Source organism: Homarus americanus, unplaced genomic scaffold (assembly GCF_018991925.1).
Source record: "Homarus americanus isolate GMGI-L3 unplaced genomic scaffold, GMGI_Hamer_2.0 scaffold16430, whole genome shotgun sequence".
NCBI classification, from domain to species: Eukaryota; Metazoa; Arthropoda; class Malacostraca; order Decapoda; family Nephropidae; genus Homarus; species Homarus americanus.
This window is the reverse complement of record NW_024729259.1, coordinates 3614633-3631779: the sequence shown is the minus strand read 5'-3', so window position 1 is coordinate 3631779 and position 17147 is coordinate 3614633. Positions and strand designations below refer to the sequence as shown.

Sequence of the window (17147 nt, the reverse complement as noted above, 5' to 3'; positions counted from 1 at the left end):
TGGTGTTGGGAACCTTACATAGTGTATCTCTTACTTCCACCTCCCCACCCTGCTCGTCTCCAGGTCATCACACCCCTGCACAACTCCACACGCCCTCGCACACCCACACGCCCTCCCACACCCACACGCCCTCCCACGCCCACACGCCTCCCACACCCACACGCCCTCGCACACCCACACGCACCCACACGCACTCACATACTCACACGCCCTCACACACCCACACGCCCTCACACACCCACACGCCCTCACACCCACACGCCCTCACACCCACACGCCCTTATACACCCACACGCCTTCAAACTTCCTTGCGGTCTCACAAACACACACCAATTACCTCTTGGTATTCATACTCTTCACGTCCTCACGCCCACTCACCATCACATTACGCCCGCAGGAGCCGCCCACGTTATCAGTTATTTATATTTGGTTATGTCGCCCACAACCAGGCTAAGGTTATTTATTTACTGTCAGAATAGATAGAAATACAGAGTTTGAGGTTTTAGACGAGGGAAAAAATGTTTTGGGTCGTAGGTGCGAGTAACAGACAGGCAGTGGCTGCCTCTGTACATGTCAGCGGGAATTAATTATAAGTCATACAGTTTTATTTTATTTTTCCAGCAGATTTTACATTAGATGGAGTTATTTATATACTGGTGCACTACTCAGTAAGTATAGGTGTGTGGACGTAATCCTTGGAGCACTGAGTACCTTGTTGATCCACTGATGGCTGTGGGCCACATGTTCTATTTTTCTTGGACAGTAGTTCATGGTATCTCCAGATGCTCTTGTTTACTCTTTGAATACTCTTACATTCCTCTTGGCAGACGAGGTTCTTTTTATAGTTTGTAGAACTTAAGACGACGAAGAGCTGCTAGCTTAGGGGTGAAGAGGCCGACCAGTTTTGTGTGGTCGTAAGGTTAGCCAACATATTTCCACGTTTATACTCTGCTTATATTAGTAACTTTTAAGGAAACTGCACTCATCATGACTTACGGTTCACTTTTTCCTATATCAAAGGAACCATTTTTCCAGTAGTCTTTCCCGCGCTCTTCCACTGTCCACGCTCACATGTATTGTTGAAAAAACTGTGTATTTTTCTCTCTGTGGTGTGTTCAAGTTAACAAAATCTGTCGGAATGTTTGGCAGTGCTGTCTGCCCTTTCAAGAATTTCAGTCAGAGCTGTAAAACAATTTCAGTTGCTGGATATTGGTAAAAAATACCAGTTAGTGTGCGGGGCTGGATGTGTGTTCACGTGCTGGCTGTCAGGTCCTCGACGTCATGTCCAACCCTGGAAAATTAGATAAATGAAAAAACAAACAAACAAACATGCATTGATATCTACCCTGCTTAATTGAGTTCAATTAGATAAATTAGTAACAAAAATATTTACCCTGTTTAATTACCAAGCTAGGTAATACAGGAAGGACCCGGTGTAAGTCTCGCCTCAACGTTCCTGGTGGTGAAGTCTCCGGAAGACAAGGTGGTGTTCCCCGTGTACCTCTGAAAGTAACAACCTGTGTGTGTCCCTTGACGGACTTTTACACCCACCCACCCACTCTTGGCTGATTTACCACATTATTGTCGCTCGTACACCTGTCATGGGGGTGAGGAGGGAGCAGCAGTAGACGACACACAGGTAAAGTACAGGTACAGATTGACGTGTCTTACCTACCCAACTCGTTAACTCGATATTACTGTAGCATGACAGAACTAAGGTAGCATGTATCATACGTTTAAGTCACTCTGTTGAACGCTTTAATATGTTTAGAGTTTATTCCCATTGTCTTTTAAGTAAGCATAAGTGATACAGGTATAATATACTGTAGAAATTAGGATTGTTGAATAAACTGTCTTGTGATCAGGTATTAAGAATATTTTTGAAGTGATTTGTTGACTCTAAAGGTAAATTGAAGTGGAAATTGATAGTAATAATTCAGGTTAACATGTTATTTTCTGTTTTGGGGTGTGTGTGTGTGTGTGTGTGTGTGTGTGTGTGTGTGATCGGCCTCCATTACTGCAACCTCTACTATTCTGGATACAATCCTGAAACTTGTGATTTTTTATTTGGTGTTATTCGTTTTTTTTAATACCCTGCGTGATTTATTGTCAAGTCTGATAAATGAATTCTTGGTAGCGGCGAGGTGCACCAACACGTTGTACAGTATATATTTTGTGGTGTGTGAGGATGTGTTGGTAGGTACAGGGGGAGAGCGCGAGGGTGGGAAGGGTGTACAGGTGGGTGGGGGGTGGGAATGGCCAAGAGCTCCGGGTGGTGGGTGGGTGGGTGAGTGAGTGAGTGAGGATCACAGCCATAATGACACACACACACACACACACACACTAAGAACAATAATACCCCGGGTGTGGTGTAAGAATGAAGGGAGGAGATGCCCTCACTCACTCCCGCTACCTGACAGGCATCGCAAGTAATTCATTCTAATTATAATATTTATTTTCAATTTATTTATAGTTTTTTTGTCCATATGCATTTTACATAGGATAAATGTGATCATCACTCGGTACAGTACATGACCAAGGTGTGTGTAGAGGTTGTGTGATGCAGGGTTGTGAGGGAGGTGTAAAGATCACTGGTAACAGACAACAGCCATGTGTGTTGAGGGTAACTTGAGAGTAACAACATACACGGTGTTATACGTCTGGACAGGTGGTGGCGCTAAGTTACGACACTGGCAGGGTACGATCAGCGCCGCTGCGGCCAGACGCCGCTGCTGCTTACGTCACGTTTACGAGGAAGGACAAAGCTTAACGAGGCGTTGAATTCACGTTCCTACCATACAGTGTAAACATGTTAACTGATTCGCCTACCATCTTCAGTTTAATGTTTAACATGATAAACAAACCAAATTAGGAAATAAAATAAAACGCCAGTGAGCTAAATAGCGAAAGATCTATTTGTTCCTGGGGAGGGTCGCCAAATATTATGGTCGGGAAATGAGTATTGACGGAACCGAGTTGCGACGCGGCGACTCATAAAGCAGTCGTATTTGAGATTCCGACTGCTGGTAGTGTTTCACCTGCCTCAATTTCCATACACTGTGAGACGCTGCCTGGCGACTCCCTCCCTCTCTCCCCCACAAGATGGAGGCTCGGGAGGACAGAGAAATGAACATGCAAAAACGTCACCGGTCACGCAACTTCACCAAGTACGAGAAGGAGGTGTTCTACTCTGTGTTCAGCCAGTACGCCGCCACCATCAACGACAAGCGATCCTCCGTCGACACCATCAGGTAGGCCGTGCCCCCCCCTCACACACACACACACACACACACACACACACACAGTCTTTCTCACCCTCTCTATATCTCTCACTTACGCTCTCAATTTTCGCTCACCTCTCCCTCCCACTCTACACTCATGCCACCCTAATCCGCCCTCCTTGTAACACTCACCACTCTCCTCTCTGCAACACTTCCTCAGTTACTAACTCCATTGCACGTACACAAATCGTCAAAGTTAACTGCCCTTTTTTGCCAAGGGACCAGCAAAATTACCTGACCTAACCCATCCTATCATATCTTTATCTGACCCGACTTAAGGTAACCTAACTTGACCTAACCTAACCCATCCCATCATATCTTTATCTGACCCGACTTAAGGTAACCTAACTTGACCTAACCTAACCCATCCCATCATATCTTTATCTGACCCGACTTAGGTAACTTAACCTAAACTAAGCAAACATCACCTAATGTCTCACCTGTTCATATCTAACTTAACTTGCCTAACATCATCTAACTTAACCCATCCTCACCTAACCTACTCTAACATTACCTAGCCTAATCTAATGTAATCTCACCCAGCCACAATCTAACATTATCTATAGAATTTAACTTAGTTATGTTACACACACACACACACACACACACACTCTGTCTCTCTCCATTACCCCCATGTTATACTGTACGACAATGTTTGACTTTCCACTTACGCCTGAGGGACTCGGAGATGAAGGTCATGCATATACCAGGTGCGAGCCGTGGCTGACTGTGTGTGTCTGATAGTGTTGATATTGATATGTGTGTGTTGTGGCTGAAGGCGTGGGTGTGTGTTGTGGATGACAATGTTGCTGTGTGTGGGGGGAGGCTGATACTGTGGGTGTGCTTCCGTTTATTAAACATATATGTATATTTATGCAAGAAATTGTGTGTGAAATAATGGGGCTGAGCTATTCTTCATTTCCGGAGTCCCTGCAAGTCCGTCCCCCAATCTTAGTTTCCACTTGTACTGCCCTCACCATGTCATTCTCCCGTCGTTAAAAGTGACATGATAGCTGACGGCCGTGTGACAGGAAGAGAGGCCTACAGTGTGTCGTGCGTCAGGCAGTAGTGAGCAGCTGTCACACGGGTTGCGCGGGAAACTCTGCTAGGAAACACTTGCTCACGGTCCCAAACTTTCGTACTGTATTTAACACCGGGTTGAGTTGTTGTCTTTAGGCCGAGTTCAAACATGTGATGGAATTTATCATATTTGATTTGTAACGTCCAGCTTAACTAGATATAAATTTAATATTGCGTAAGTCGGGTTAGATTAAAACTTATTGATAAATTAGGACAGGTTAGATTAGGTTTGGCAACTTAATGCTTGTGCGATTTGTTTATGGGTAATATTATGGGGTTAAACCGCAGCCATCCATAACCAGCCCTGTTGAAAAACACACCCGATTGGTTAACTTGGACCTGGACTTTACGGAGTGGGGGGGGGGGCGTTAACACTAGCAAGAGCTTCATCCCTACGAAACCTAATCAACTGACGTTGAATTAATAAAATCCATTCTTAGCTTGAAGGTAATTAACTGGTGTTCTCACAATTACCCTCATTATATCCATGTATTTTAGTTATTGTAAATAGAAGATGAACTACGATAATGAAACGATGTAGTGTTGAGCAAGAAGTTAAGAGAGCCGTGACCACGGCCACAGGAGGTCAAGCTCCTGCAGGCGGCCTCTGTGACGCTGTGTAGCTTTTGTTTTGTTTCTTAGGGATGCGTGGAACCGCTTACTGCTGGAGTACAACAGTCAACACAACGTTTACCCCAGGACTCGCAGACAACTACAGGTAGGTCGCTCTCTCTCTCTCTCTCTCATATATATATATATATACTGTGTATATATATATATATATATATATATATATATATATATATATATATATATATATATATATATATAGTGGTGAAAGCTTATATCTAGATATTTATAATCCCCGACAACATTTAAGCAACGTCATTTCACGGTGTCGTCACAATCCTACCGCCAACACACTGGTATCTAATGCAAGTTTAAAAACTAAGGTTAGTAAGACCCGACTATAAATTGAAAATAATTTTTTAAACAAATGGAATTCACTCCCAAATTTTACACGTCCAATTTGTGCTTGCAAATAATAGTTGTGGTAAAAGTAGATCATGGATTACCTTAAACCGTGACGAAGTTAGCGTCCCGCGCCACACTTCCGCGCGGCCCTGCAGTCTGAAGCATTCGTTTCCTTTAATTGAGAACCATCTTACTGACTGGATTAAACAATCACACAGAGGTAACAGTCTATACAACGACGAAATTATAACGAAACTGCCGTGATAGGAGTGTTCTCTCATACCCACTGAGAACAATAATCTAGGGATCATGTGAATATTAGCTACCCTATCTTCCTAACCTAACCTAACCTCTCCAGGTAGCATTGAGGTGGTAAATTTTCTGTTGAAATAAGTTAAGGGGTCTAATCTTCAAGTGGTTCCTTTGTTCTAACACTTCAGTTTCTCTTAATACACGGTAGGTGTTAGAGCGTGTAGTCCGTGTTATCTGGGTGGAGCAGACCTCCCTGGGGCAGCAGGCATATTTCCGGAGATTACGACTGTATATAGACTTAGTAGAAGTACCTGTATAATAATAGTAAAAAGGATAGTAATAGTAATGACAGTACAGGTGCTAGTAATAATATTGGTGATAATAAAAATGATACCAATGATAATTATCATGATGGTATTAATGATAATAATAACAATAGTATTAATAGTACTGATAATAAAATTCATAATGTGTGAATGTCTGTTTTTGTGTGTTTATGATATATTTGGAGATATGAAATTGAAAAGAAGTCTAATAATAAGTGTTTACACAAGGTGAAGTTGATAGGTTCTAACTGTTGTTACGGCAGGTGTTGTGGCGCGATGAGAAGTTCCGGGCCAAGAAGCGCGTCAGGAGGGAACGGGTGAGTTCAGTTCAGCACTTCCTCCTCTTTAGGTTATGGTCCCAGGTGTAGTAATAATGGAATCTGTGAATCATGTCACCTTCAGTATAATTTGGTTGACACCTGACCTAACCCAACCCAACTAGTGAATTTATTATAGTATCCCTTATTCTCGAATTTGATTGGTTGTTATCGTTGAAGATAAACCTTGTTATTGTCATACAACAAATGTCTTTCATATAATTATTAGTACAATAATATTAATGACGACCAGCACGATGTTATAAATTAGTTTATATATGCGTGTTACTCTGGCTTATAAAGATATATTTAAGTTGAATCATATTTAGAGTATAGAACACTGTATTCTAAGGTCAGGGTTACAACAGAAGGACGGAGGCCAACTTTGTTAACGAGGGTATATTGTGCATGCATCACTGCCCTCTGTTGTTGGTATACGGTAGTCTCATGCCAAACCGTATTGTAGAAAACGCTTGTATAATGTAGTGTTCTTGCGTCAATTCATAATTGATTGTGTGTTGTAAGAATTGTAAATTTTCATATGATTTTGTCCACGGCAGGTGGATGGTGGTGGGGAGAGTGAAGGGGTCGCAGAGCCGGGCGGGGAGGGACCGGGGGAGGGGGAGAGACAGGCGGGCAGTCTCCTCACACCGCTACTTACCGTCATCAAGCGGGAACACGAGGCCTTTACTGCCGGAGACACCACCACTCACTACCAACTCATGACAACAGATGCCCCTACCATCTCTCCCGACTCCTACCACACCCACCACACCGCCACGCATACCGCCTCCTCCCCCTCACCTGATCTCTGCATCAATTCCAACCCAGGTGAGTCTACTAAGCTACTAGTGTGTTGTCGCTTTCCCGTCATTACCTCCTGCTGTAGCGGAAGTACAGAACACTTGTCAACGTCCCAGCCTCCACTAACTGGTCTTCTCAGATGTTACTGCCGTCTTCTACATTATGTAATAGACTTTGTTCTCTGACAAATGATTCGCCCGTCTTTGCTCACATTATTATGTACACACTGTCCATTTACTCTCCCCCGAAGCGAAGATGAGGCGCCTGAGGAAATGATTTATGTTGTATAGTATAGGGTGGTAGTAATATTGAAGTCACATAACAGTGGGGGTTTAGTTTGACGAACTCTTGTTTAACTTCAGAGGACGGGCCAGCGAGTCCCCTGCCCGTGGAGACGCAGCTGGAATCGTGCAGCAGCTCCTCCGTGGCCAAGCTAGAGCAAGAGGAGGATTCTGCCATGTCGCCTCAAGACAAGATCCACTTCGACTACCACCAGCAGGTGAAGCCGCCTGCTTCACACTGGCTCCAGGCTAATGGCGCCTCCACTAGCACTCACACACCTGATGCTGAAGATAGAGACAGAGAGTACCATAGGTATGTGCCCTTCTGAATAGCTACACATACAGAGAGGAACAACACTACTTAATTTACACGCCTGAGACTCCCACTTACTGGATCTCGCCGGGAGCACTTGTGCTGTACTGTTTGTTTACCCAAAGATAGGGTTGTAGTATGACACATAGTGGTGACAGGGAAATACTGTGTGGCATGGAATTTATTTGTCTTGAAAATTATTAAATGCGTTGGAAAGCAGTACATCTGACAATAACTCGTCGTTGATTGCTAAGACTGGTTCAGATGTACAGGTAACGGAGAGGGTGTGGTGGTTGTCAGGAGGTAGGGTGGTAGTACATGTCACATACAGTATACAGTGTGAAAGTTTTGTGTTTAGTAAATATTAATCCTGTCACCTGGCAGGCGTTTCTTCTTACGTCCAGTACTTTACGTCCCGCGGTAGGGTAGTGCTTGTAAGATGACGTGATTATCTACAGGGTGTAAGTTACACTGAACATAATGTACACTACAGATGAAGCGCAATAACTACCTGCATAATTGTCTGCAAACATGTATATACAGGTAAAGGAATTCTTAACCCTTTTGTGTGCGAGCTTGTGGGAGGACAGAAATTAGATACAAAATTTGTCAGTTTTCTTCAAAGCTTCACTAGTTTTATAAGTAATTTTTCCTACTTGTCATGGATCCAACAAATCAGTGGAGTAAAACAGATGCAGTGATGGAACATTTTGAGCGTGTAGGTGACGTGCAGTGGTGATGCATGTGTGGAGCTCTGGGTTGTGGCGAGCCTCGTGCTGTGTCATAGATTAGTTATAATTAGTAGGTGGGAGACAGGGGCGGCCTTACTACGCTAGGGGCCAGGCTCGTTCATGGCTCCCCGGCGGGTGAGGAAGGCTTATTGCCTCTAGTATCATGACAGGTATCAAATATAATCTAATTAATATTGTTTTGGCTTTGACGAGTAAATAAATGTTTTCTTATTTTTTTAGTTTCATTTTTTGCCAAATTTTCGAACGTTTTACCTGCAATCCTTGAGGGTGCAGGAGCCAAGAACAAATAAGTCTTCTCCATTAATTGTCATTCATTCATTCATTATCGCTGATGTAAATGATTTCCTCTGCTATGAATAGGCTCTTTCCACAACAAGGTCCCACACATCCCAATATCGCTTAATAGATATTTAATGATATGTTGAGTATAAAACTTTTCATAACTTGAGAATATGGCTTACAGTATGGCAGGTATACTAATGAGATCACCATAATGTACTCCATCTTACAGTACGACTCTGGTCACCCTGGTGGTTACCCATGATATTTGGACTGCAGTTGCTCTTGGAGTTCTTCAGTTTTCCCCTCGTTATTTTGACAAATTTCCTTTTGAAAGTCATATCTCATAAATACCAATATATTTTGGTTAGCAGTCTTCATGGTACCGTATATATCATCAGTATCTGGAGCACAGAAATACTTTGGTGATGCCAGTAATCAAGGTCAGTGGTCACTAATAACAATAAGAGAAAAAAAAAGAATAGATTGGTATGTAAACTAAATATGGGTTGTGGCGACCGTAGATTTATATGGTTTCAAATATACATTACATCTTTTCCAGTCTATTTATGTTTTTTACTTCATGTAAGTGGCAGGAGTTGCCAGAAACTAACCCTTCACTTATATGATTTACTTACACGATCCAAAGAGTTTGTATGGTTGAAGCCTTATCCTTCATGGATAAGGCTTCATCTTATAGTAAGTGCATTCTGATTCATTAGTTACATATGATAAAATTTAGATACAAATAAAAAAAGTTGTATTAGGTGCTGTATAGGTAAGTAAAATAAATGAGAAATAATGAGACTCGTTGAGTGGTGATGAGGGAGTCGAAACCAAGTGATGTGACATACCTGCCTACTGTAACACACTACTGTAATTCACTATAGTTTAAGATGAAACAGAAGCCAAGGTGACTGACTTACTCAGGTCATGAATGATCACTCCATCACCACATGTTTACTGTATTGCAAGCTAGTGGCGCTCTGTCACCCTTGGTCTATAACTTTAGAGACTTGGGGAGAATAATTCAGTGCACCCTTTAACACTGATGCAGCGGACGTACGGGTGTCAGATAATATAAAAAAAATGATCATACGGGGTAAAGGCAGAGTGCGAGTGACGTAGCGTGAAGCACTTTGTGAGTTAATGTTATAGATGGGAGAGTTACCACAATCAGTCAATCAATCAATCATGGGACAGTTCCTACCTTGTCACAGGTAACCACAACTGTACACCGCCTGACCAGTAAACATTACCCAAGATACATTATGTGATGTTATGACATTTAAATGAGCGCACTACGCAATCGTCTTAGGTTACAAAAGATACGAAAATAGTAAATAATATCTCATTTAACACCTAGTTGTAAATTTCACTTGAGCGCCATCATCCCCATCGTGTTACATATGTTAGCTAAGAACAATTGCACTATTCCCCTTTTTAAGAATAACAAGCTGTTTGACGTTGGGTATATTTGTTGTGGGTTGTGGGGAGTTTGTGTTGGGGGACGGTTGTGTGTAGGGCAGGGCGGCACCCTCCACCACCACACATCATAGCAGCAGGTCGTGAGTAGTCACAGTAACTTGCTCACTCTCCACTGGGTCTCACGTTCAAAACCTTAGCTCTCTGTAATGTGATGTATTCCCATCAGTAAATAACCAATACATCGTTCCTGTCGTATTTAGTCTTTAGTTTTGGTAATTTTTAATACAATATTTTGTTTAGGATTCTGTATGACACTATTTTCAAGGTTTTATCAAATTAAAATATTGCAGTCAAATTTAAACACATGTAAGTTTTAAATAATTGTACAGTGTGTTTGTAACGAGGTGATTTCCAGCGACCCCACCAAGACTTGTTTATGAGTGTGATTTGTTAGTGTCATTACGAGTGTTCCCCACAGTAACTAACTGTGGCGTGGCTTGGCCTCCCCCAGGGTGCGGTTGGCGCAGCTGCGGGAGGAGGGCGCCGCCCGCCTGAGGGTACTGGAGGCTGAGCTGACCCTCCACCACCAGCAGCGACACATGCTCCAGCAGCAACACCAGCTCAAGATGCAGATACTTATGGAAAAGCTCAAGAGAGTCAGAGAAGGTACCCCTCTTAATGATTAGCTGCTGCTCCACCACCATACCAGTCATCTCTCTCTCTCCTTCCTCCAAGCTACCATGCCTAGTTTGTGAAGTGCTAGAAACATAGAATAAGAAATAACTGAATATTGCGAGTTATTTTGAGCTGCACATTAGTTTTATACATGGCTTTTTGACACTCACACGACCTGCTAATTCCACTTAATACGACTTATTTCACATTAAAATATCGTATATAATTAAGTAGTTTTCGCGGCGCCAACGCCTCCTTACGTGATTTTGCTGCTGACTAGCACCATCAATCCTCAACGAAGAAAAATTTATTCGTTCGCTAGTGTGGCGTACGAGTAATTGCTTGTTTAATATTTAAAATAAATTTGAGCATTCTTGAAACAAGATAAAAGTCATGGTTCCTGAAGTTAAATAACATTTAAGTACCACAGATAGGGAAAAGTTTTGAAACACACGAGTTGATGGCAGTGGTTCAGCAACATTGCCAACAGTCAGTCCGAAAATAATTATTACTAGTGGTACTGTACAGTACTCAACTCACGTGAGCCGAACATGGAAGTAACTATTTTGAATTTAAAGCTTATTTTCACCATCGTAGCTGCTCATTTACGTTCTAACTCGACTCTCCCAATTAAACCATCAGTTTGTTTAACGGTACTGTATTTATGCTTCTATCTCTTACACACACACACACACACATACACACACATACACATCCCTCTTTGATAACATTGTACAGTGAATTATCTGTAATTTTAAAATATTATTTGTACTGTAGCTGAATATTCTCCATGGTACCAAATACTTCAATAAAAGATAATTTTTTTATTAAAGATTTTCCTTGCAGCCTCCGAAGCTTTATTGTTGAAGTGATATCCTTATAGTATACTTGTATAATTATGAAGAACGAATTTTTGTTTATAAAAGAAACGTTTACCAGTCAGATTTAACAGTATACCGCGTGGTTAGCGGCGCCAGGCGAAGCACCAGAATTCATCATGATGGTCCAATGTCAGCACTTACTACGAGGTAATTCCGTAATTCGGTGTCTTCTTCAGTAAGGCAACTCATCATATTCAGTAAGGTAACTCGGTATTTTCTTCATAAAGGTAAGTCATTTTATTCAGTAAGGTAGCCCACTATCTTCTTCCCTAAGGTAGCCCACAATCTTCTTCAGTAAGGTAGCCCACAGTCTACTCCAGTAAGGTAGCCCACAATCTTCTTCAGTAAGGTAGCCCACTATCTTCTTCCCAAGGTAGCTCATTATCTTCTGCAGTAAGGTAGTCTACAATCATCTTCAGTAAGGTAGCCCACAATCTTCTTCAATAAGGTAGCCCACAATCATCTTCAATAAGGTAGCCCACTCTCTTCTTCAGGAAGATAGCCCAGTATCTTCTTCAGGAAGGTAGCCCACAGTCTTCTTCAATAAGGTAACTCATTCATTAAGGTGACTCTCACAGGTATAATTAGTTTATTAGTGCCACTTGTTCGGCCTCAGAGATCAGTCGGCTTACACACTTGTAAGGTAGTTTTTTTTTTCTATCATTTACTATTATTGCTCTCATTCGCTTCTTCAGCATCACATCTGGGAGTTGTTGTTCTTCACAGACCCAACTGCAGGACATTGTATAAAGCTTTTGCAGAAGGTCCCATGAACTCAACATAATACCTGTACCAAAACTAAATCGATCTTGAATTATTAATATTATTTTAGACAATACCCGGATTGCATTTACAGTAATTTAGCTGTGCCATTGACGGGCAGACAGACGAGTCACAACAAGATATGCGACGGTGATATTTTTCTTCCATTGATTACTCAACGGTAACAGAAAATTACCTGGAAATGTTCTGTAAAAATGGGGTCTTCTATTTCTTCAGAAAACAGTGGATAGTGTGGATTGAATTGTGACGTGAAAATTTGCTAGAGTTATCCTCAGGAGGAAAACCTTAAAATTGCCAGGTATAATGTTAACAACAATTGATGTCTTGGTCGCCAAGTCTAAATAATCTTGGCAGATCGCATGTGGCGACGATGTTGTCCACTTGTCAAGCGTGCGATCCTGACTTACGTCTCCACACAGAGATGGAGACAGCATTGAATTTAATTTAATTGAAACAGTTTATTAGGCAGAAAAAAACAAATACAGAGTGGATAATAATTACAATATTAACATGGCTGAGCCAGTTGAGAACCTGAGCTCTCTTTTAGGCACCCGATATAAATTTTTCTCAAGGAAGTATTATGTAACATTTAGTATCATCTGGTATAGTACAATAGCATGGTGGTAATAATATCTCATAATGTTACCACGGTTATCACTTCAATATTTATTAATTTTATTTATTTATTTTATTTTTATTTTATTTATATATACATAAATTACAGTGGAATTGAAAAAAAAACATAAGTATAATGGGGGAGCAGTACAACATGGGTTGTACAGTAATAAGGTTGAACAAGAGGAGAGAGCTGTCAGGATTATGTCTAGTTGGCAATTATGTTTATTGCATTGGTAATTACTTACCTATTTACATGATAATTTCCGATAAAACGGTCCAATATATTGAGTCATACTAAAGTAGAAAACTAGATCTTACAGACGAAAGCAAAACCATTCGGAAAATTTGCGAAATATTGTATCAAAGGTCAGCAGCGAGATAATGAGCGTACAGTAATATAATTAATTTTTTGCATAACCTACATATTTTGAAAAGTGCTGTAATTAGCATTTATTTTTATGATTGATGTGTTTCCAACTCTGGCGTTATTGTATATTGGAGATACAGTACAGTACTTAAGTACCAAGTCATGAGTTACAATACGAACGTAATGAAGATTATAGAAACACCATACAGTATGGTAAAGAATACATTACAAAGGAACAAGAGCTGGAAGGGGGGGGGGGGCTTCGCTACACACTGGTTCAGTATTTTTTTCTTCTGTGACATTTTTCTTTACTGACTGACCTAAAAAAAGGGGGGGGGGAATGGTCTCTATATTGACCAATACCCAGCCCATGCCTCACTGGTCAAGGTCAGATATCGTGACGTTACAACAACTGTCCCAAAAAATGGATAAATAAACGCGGTGTGAAACATGGCGAGTGAGTCGAATGATTCTAGGGAGCAGGAGAATCGTATTAATTTTGATCACGTTGATTAGAAGTCAAGGCCACTGGGTTAAGGTCAGCGAGGTTATCTATGCAAAACTTCAACGGAAAGGTGGAGGTTAATTGTCACGAAAACTTACAACATAACTGTATCACTACATGACACATTTCAACACAACTGTATCACACTACATGATAAAGTACGGGGGTGCTGGTGGTAGAGTGGTATCGCTCTTGCCTTCGCAAGCGAGATGTCACGGGTTCGATTCCCGGGCCGGTGGAAGTTGTTCGGACATACTTCCTAGCCCCCATTAGTCCCTGTTCACCTAGCAGTAAAGTAGGTACCTGGTGTAAATCGAAAGTTGCGAATTCGTATTCAGGGACAAGTTGTTGGAACTTTCAATAACTTGATGACATAAATCATTGACTCTCCAGGCTTCTATGCCCTTGACTCTTCAGGCTTCTACGCCCTTAACTCATGAGATATAAAGGCAAGCATGAACTTAGCATGCTTCCCTGTTGGGCACTGTAAACGCTTCTGCGCTTCACCTTGCACAAGGCTGTAGGGGAGTGCCCAATAAAAAAAAAAAAAAAAAAATGATAAAGTACATCACAAAACAACTGCATTACTGCATGATAAATCTAAACACAACTGTATCACTTCACGATACATTTCAACACAACTGACACGAGCGGCAGATCCCAGGAATATCAAAAGAGAGGGGGTCCGAGAAATTGTGAGCGAGGGAACATGGCGAGCACAGCGAGTCCACCTAGCGAGCATTTTGAGGCCATTTTGAAGCTATGTGCATTGATATTAGGAGATATTCTGAGGTCAGTAGCAATAACTTTTTACCTTAAAAAAATGCCTGAGTATAATACTGCATTAAAGAAAAGGTAGCGTTTTTATAATTATAAATCATCCATCATTATTTTAGATCATGAGAGGTTTCCAAATGTCTGTATATTTGCTTAAATAATGAAAACAAAATGATGCGAGTATCCTGTGGCAGCTGTGATTGTAGTTGTGTTGCCAATTAATTATTATAATTTTCTTCATTATTTAAGCAAATATGCGGACATTTGGAAACCTCTCATGATCTAAATTTCTAAAATAATGATGGATGGTTTATTATTATAAAAACGCTACCTTTGGTTTGTTTAATATTTATCCTGACAGCGATACAGACGAAAATAGATCCACCAATCACAATTACCATTACATACAGCCTTACTTTACCAAGTATTACCAGGTAAAATTGCGAGCACGAGACTCGGGTGGGGTCAGTGCATCTTTGGTTGACTGTACCTTTTCAAGAATGAAATGTTATGTTCATTTAATATGATGGGAGATATTGTTAAAATTTGTCCTTTTGAGTTTTCATAGGGGCAAACTGAGAAATGACATCATGAAAGACAATCATTCAGTGAGATCGCTTTCTATGGACATAATGGCGAGGTAGTTCAGCTTGTCTTGGTACATTGTAGCACGCCCTTCATTTTTCACTTATTTCATTTTTGAGAAGTTACGTTCTGCTTCTCTCACACTTGACATGAATTAATAAAATTCTTAAGGCAATGGTGGTCGTATGTGGTGTGTGTGTGTGCGTGTGTACAGTACACTCGTATGTGGTGTGTGTGTGTACAGTACAGTTGTATGTGGTGTGTGTCTGTGGAGTTGTGGGTTGTGCGTTAGGGTGCGTGTGTGTGTGTGTTTGGTGTGAGGGTGGGTGTATATGTGGTGTGTGGGGTGGATCAGTAAATACGTGTGTTTGTGTGTGTGGTGAGTATGTAGGTGTGTGTGTGTGTGAATGAATTGAAATTTGCTTCAATGTCTAGTTTATTGTGCATCTCATGTTCATCCTGTAACCAGTAGTGCAAAAGGATTACAGTAGAGGTCACAGAGGGTGTGTATAACAGACCCCAGTGGTCAGGATATTATGGTACTGAATGTTATAAAGTATTTCCAGTACATTGTTTGTTTAGTTCTGTGTGTGTGTGTCCAGGTGAGTTTACAGTACCTCGATGGCGACCTGTGGTGTTCATGATCAGCATGCTCGCCTCGCAAGCAAGTGGACCCGGGTTCGATCCCCGGGCTGGGTGAAACTATGGACAAGTTTCTTAACGCCATTTGCCTCTGTCTACCCAGCAGTAATTGGAAACCTGGATGTTAATCGATTTGCGGATCGTGTTTCGGGGTAATGGTTAGCCAGTGCAGTTGGCGAGTTGTCCGGTCTTCTCGGACTATTCCTTGACACTGGATCACTCTAGTCTAGTAGGTAGTAGGCAGCTACCAAACAGGGAGGTACTACCCCCTGGGAAGATATTGGAAGCATAATGTATTATCTAATGGTAGACCCTGCTGCCATATGGCATCACGGAAATTGTGACCAAGTCCCAGGTTGCTGATCTGCCTTTCTGCCTCGTTTACACACAATTACAGCGTCTCAATTGTTTCTCTTACTTTGACAACACAACATACATATATTGTTTCTCACTTTTGATCTTTTTTTCACTTTTGTTTTTATGGTTCTTTATTATTATTATTTATTATTATTACAGTTATTATTATTATTTTTTTTTTTATAAATTTTATTTACTATGAATTATTATTATTACAATTACATTTTTGCCCCCCAGGCCCTGATGTGGGTCAGTGACCTGTTCCCAGGTGGGCTAATCCCCTTAAAAAAAAAAATCTATATTTTTTAACTTTGTATTATCATTACAGAATTCGATATGTAATAGATTTTAGTTTAGCGATCCAAAGATAGCACCAAGGACTGTAGAGTAAGGAGTTAAAAGAGAATATAGCACACTTCCAACCTTTTTAAGTGGCAGATATAAAGAAATATTCAACCTCCAAAGGAGTACACCCGATTGATTGTGTTGTTTTTTGAAGCATTTCTTCTTTCCTCTTCTCTAGCTGGTTTTGGAACACAAGTAACTGTTTGGTAAAGGATAGGCAGGATTGGCCCTGAAATACCTTTTTCTGGTAAAGCCCTCATATCTGGGTTCATTCAGTGCCGGATTAACCATGAAGCACTTGAGGCACTGGCCTCAGGCCCCCCGACTCTAAAGGGCCCCCAAATCCAAACATTCTCGAAGTTGAAGCGTATAAAACATGAACTTCGTTCAACGATGTCCTAGCAACGTCTCAATTTTCTGTCTCTAATGAACATTAAGTGTGTTATTTTGCAGAAGCTTAATATTAATGAAATCATTGATAAATTTGGGTATATTTTGTTCTTGTTATTTATATATACCTTGAG

At 41.1% G+C, this 17147-nt stretch overlaps 2 protein-coding genes across 2 annotated transcripts; both read left to right on the top strand.

Annotated features, from left to right (window-relative positions):
• The first annotated feature begins 2770 nt into the window (after window positions 1-2770).
• LOC121866429 lies at window positions 2771-6314 on the top strand. Its single transcript, XM_042366091.1, has 3 exons — window positions 2771-3251; window positions 5004-5079; window positions 6178-6314. The coding sequence occupies exons 1-3, from the start codon at window positions 3103-3105 to the stop codon at window positions 6280-6282; spliced, it is 330 nt and encodes a 109-aa protein (XP_042222025.1). The 5' UTR covers window positions 2771-3102; the 3' UTR covers window positions 6283-6314.
• Window positions 6315-6838: 524 nt separating this feature from the next.
• Window positions 6839-11564, top strand: LOC121866428. Its single transcript, XM_042366090.1, has 3 exons — window positions 6839-7062; window positions 7398-7629; window positions 10600-11564. Exons 1-3 carry the CDS (start codon window positions 6954-6956, stop codon window positions 10772-10774), a joined length of 516 nt encoding a protein of 171 aa, XP_042222024.1. The 5' UTR covers window positions 6839-6953; the 3' UTR covers window positions 10775-11564.
• The last annotated feature ends 5583 nt before the right edge of the window (window positions 11565-17147 follow it).

Excerpts from the sequence above, each read along its gene's own strand:
- LOC121866429 (XM_042366091.1), top strand. The coding sequence starts at position 3,103 with ATGGAGGCTCGGGAGGACAGAGAAATGAACATGCAAAAACGTCACCGG. Across the intron at positions 3,252-5,003 it reads TCCTCCGTCGACACCATCAG|GGATGCGTGGAACCGCTTAC; the intron begins GTAGGCCGTGCC and ends TTTGTTTCTTAG. Across the intron at positions 5,080-6,177 it reads GGACTCGCAGACAACTACAG|GTGTTGTGGCGCGATGAGAA; the intron begins GTAGGTCGCTCT and ends TTGTTACGGCAG.
- LOC121866428 (XM_042366090.1), top strand. The coding sequence starts at position 6,954 with ATGACAACAGATGCCCCTACCATCTCTCCCGACTCCTACCACACCCAC. Across the intron at positions 7,063-7,397 it reads CTGCATCAATTCCAACCCAG|AGGACGGGCCAGCGAGTCCC; the intron begins GTGAGTCTACTA and ends GTTTAACTTCAG. Across the intron at positions 7,630-10,599 it reads AGAGACAGAGAGTACCATAG|GGTGCGGTTGGCGCAGCTGC; the intron begins GTATGTGCCCTT and ends GGCCTCCCCCAG.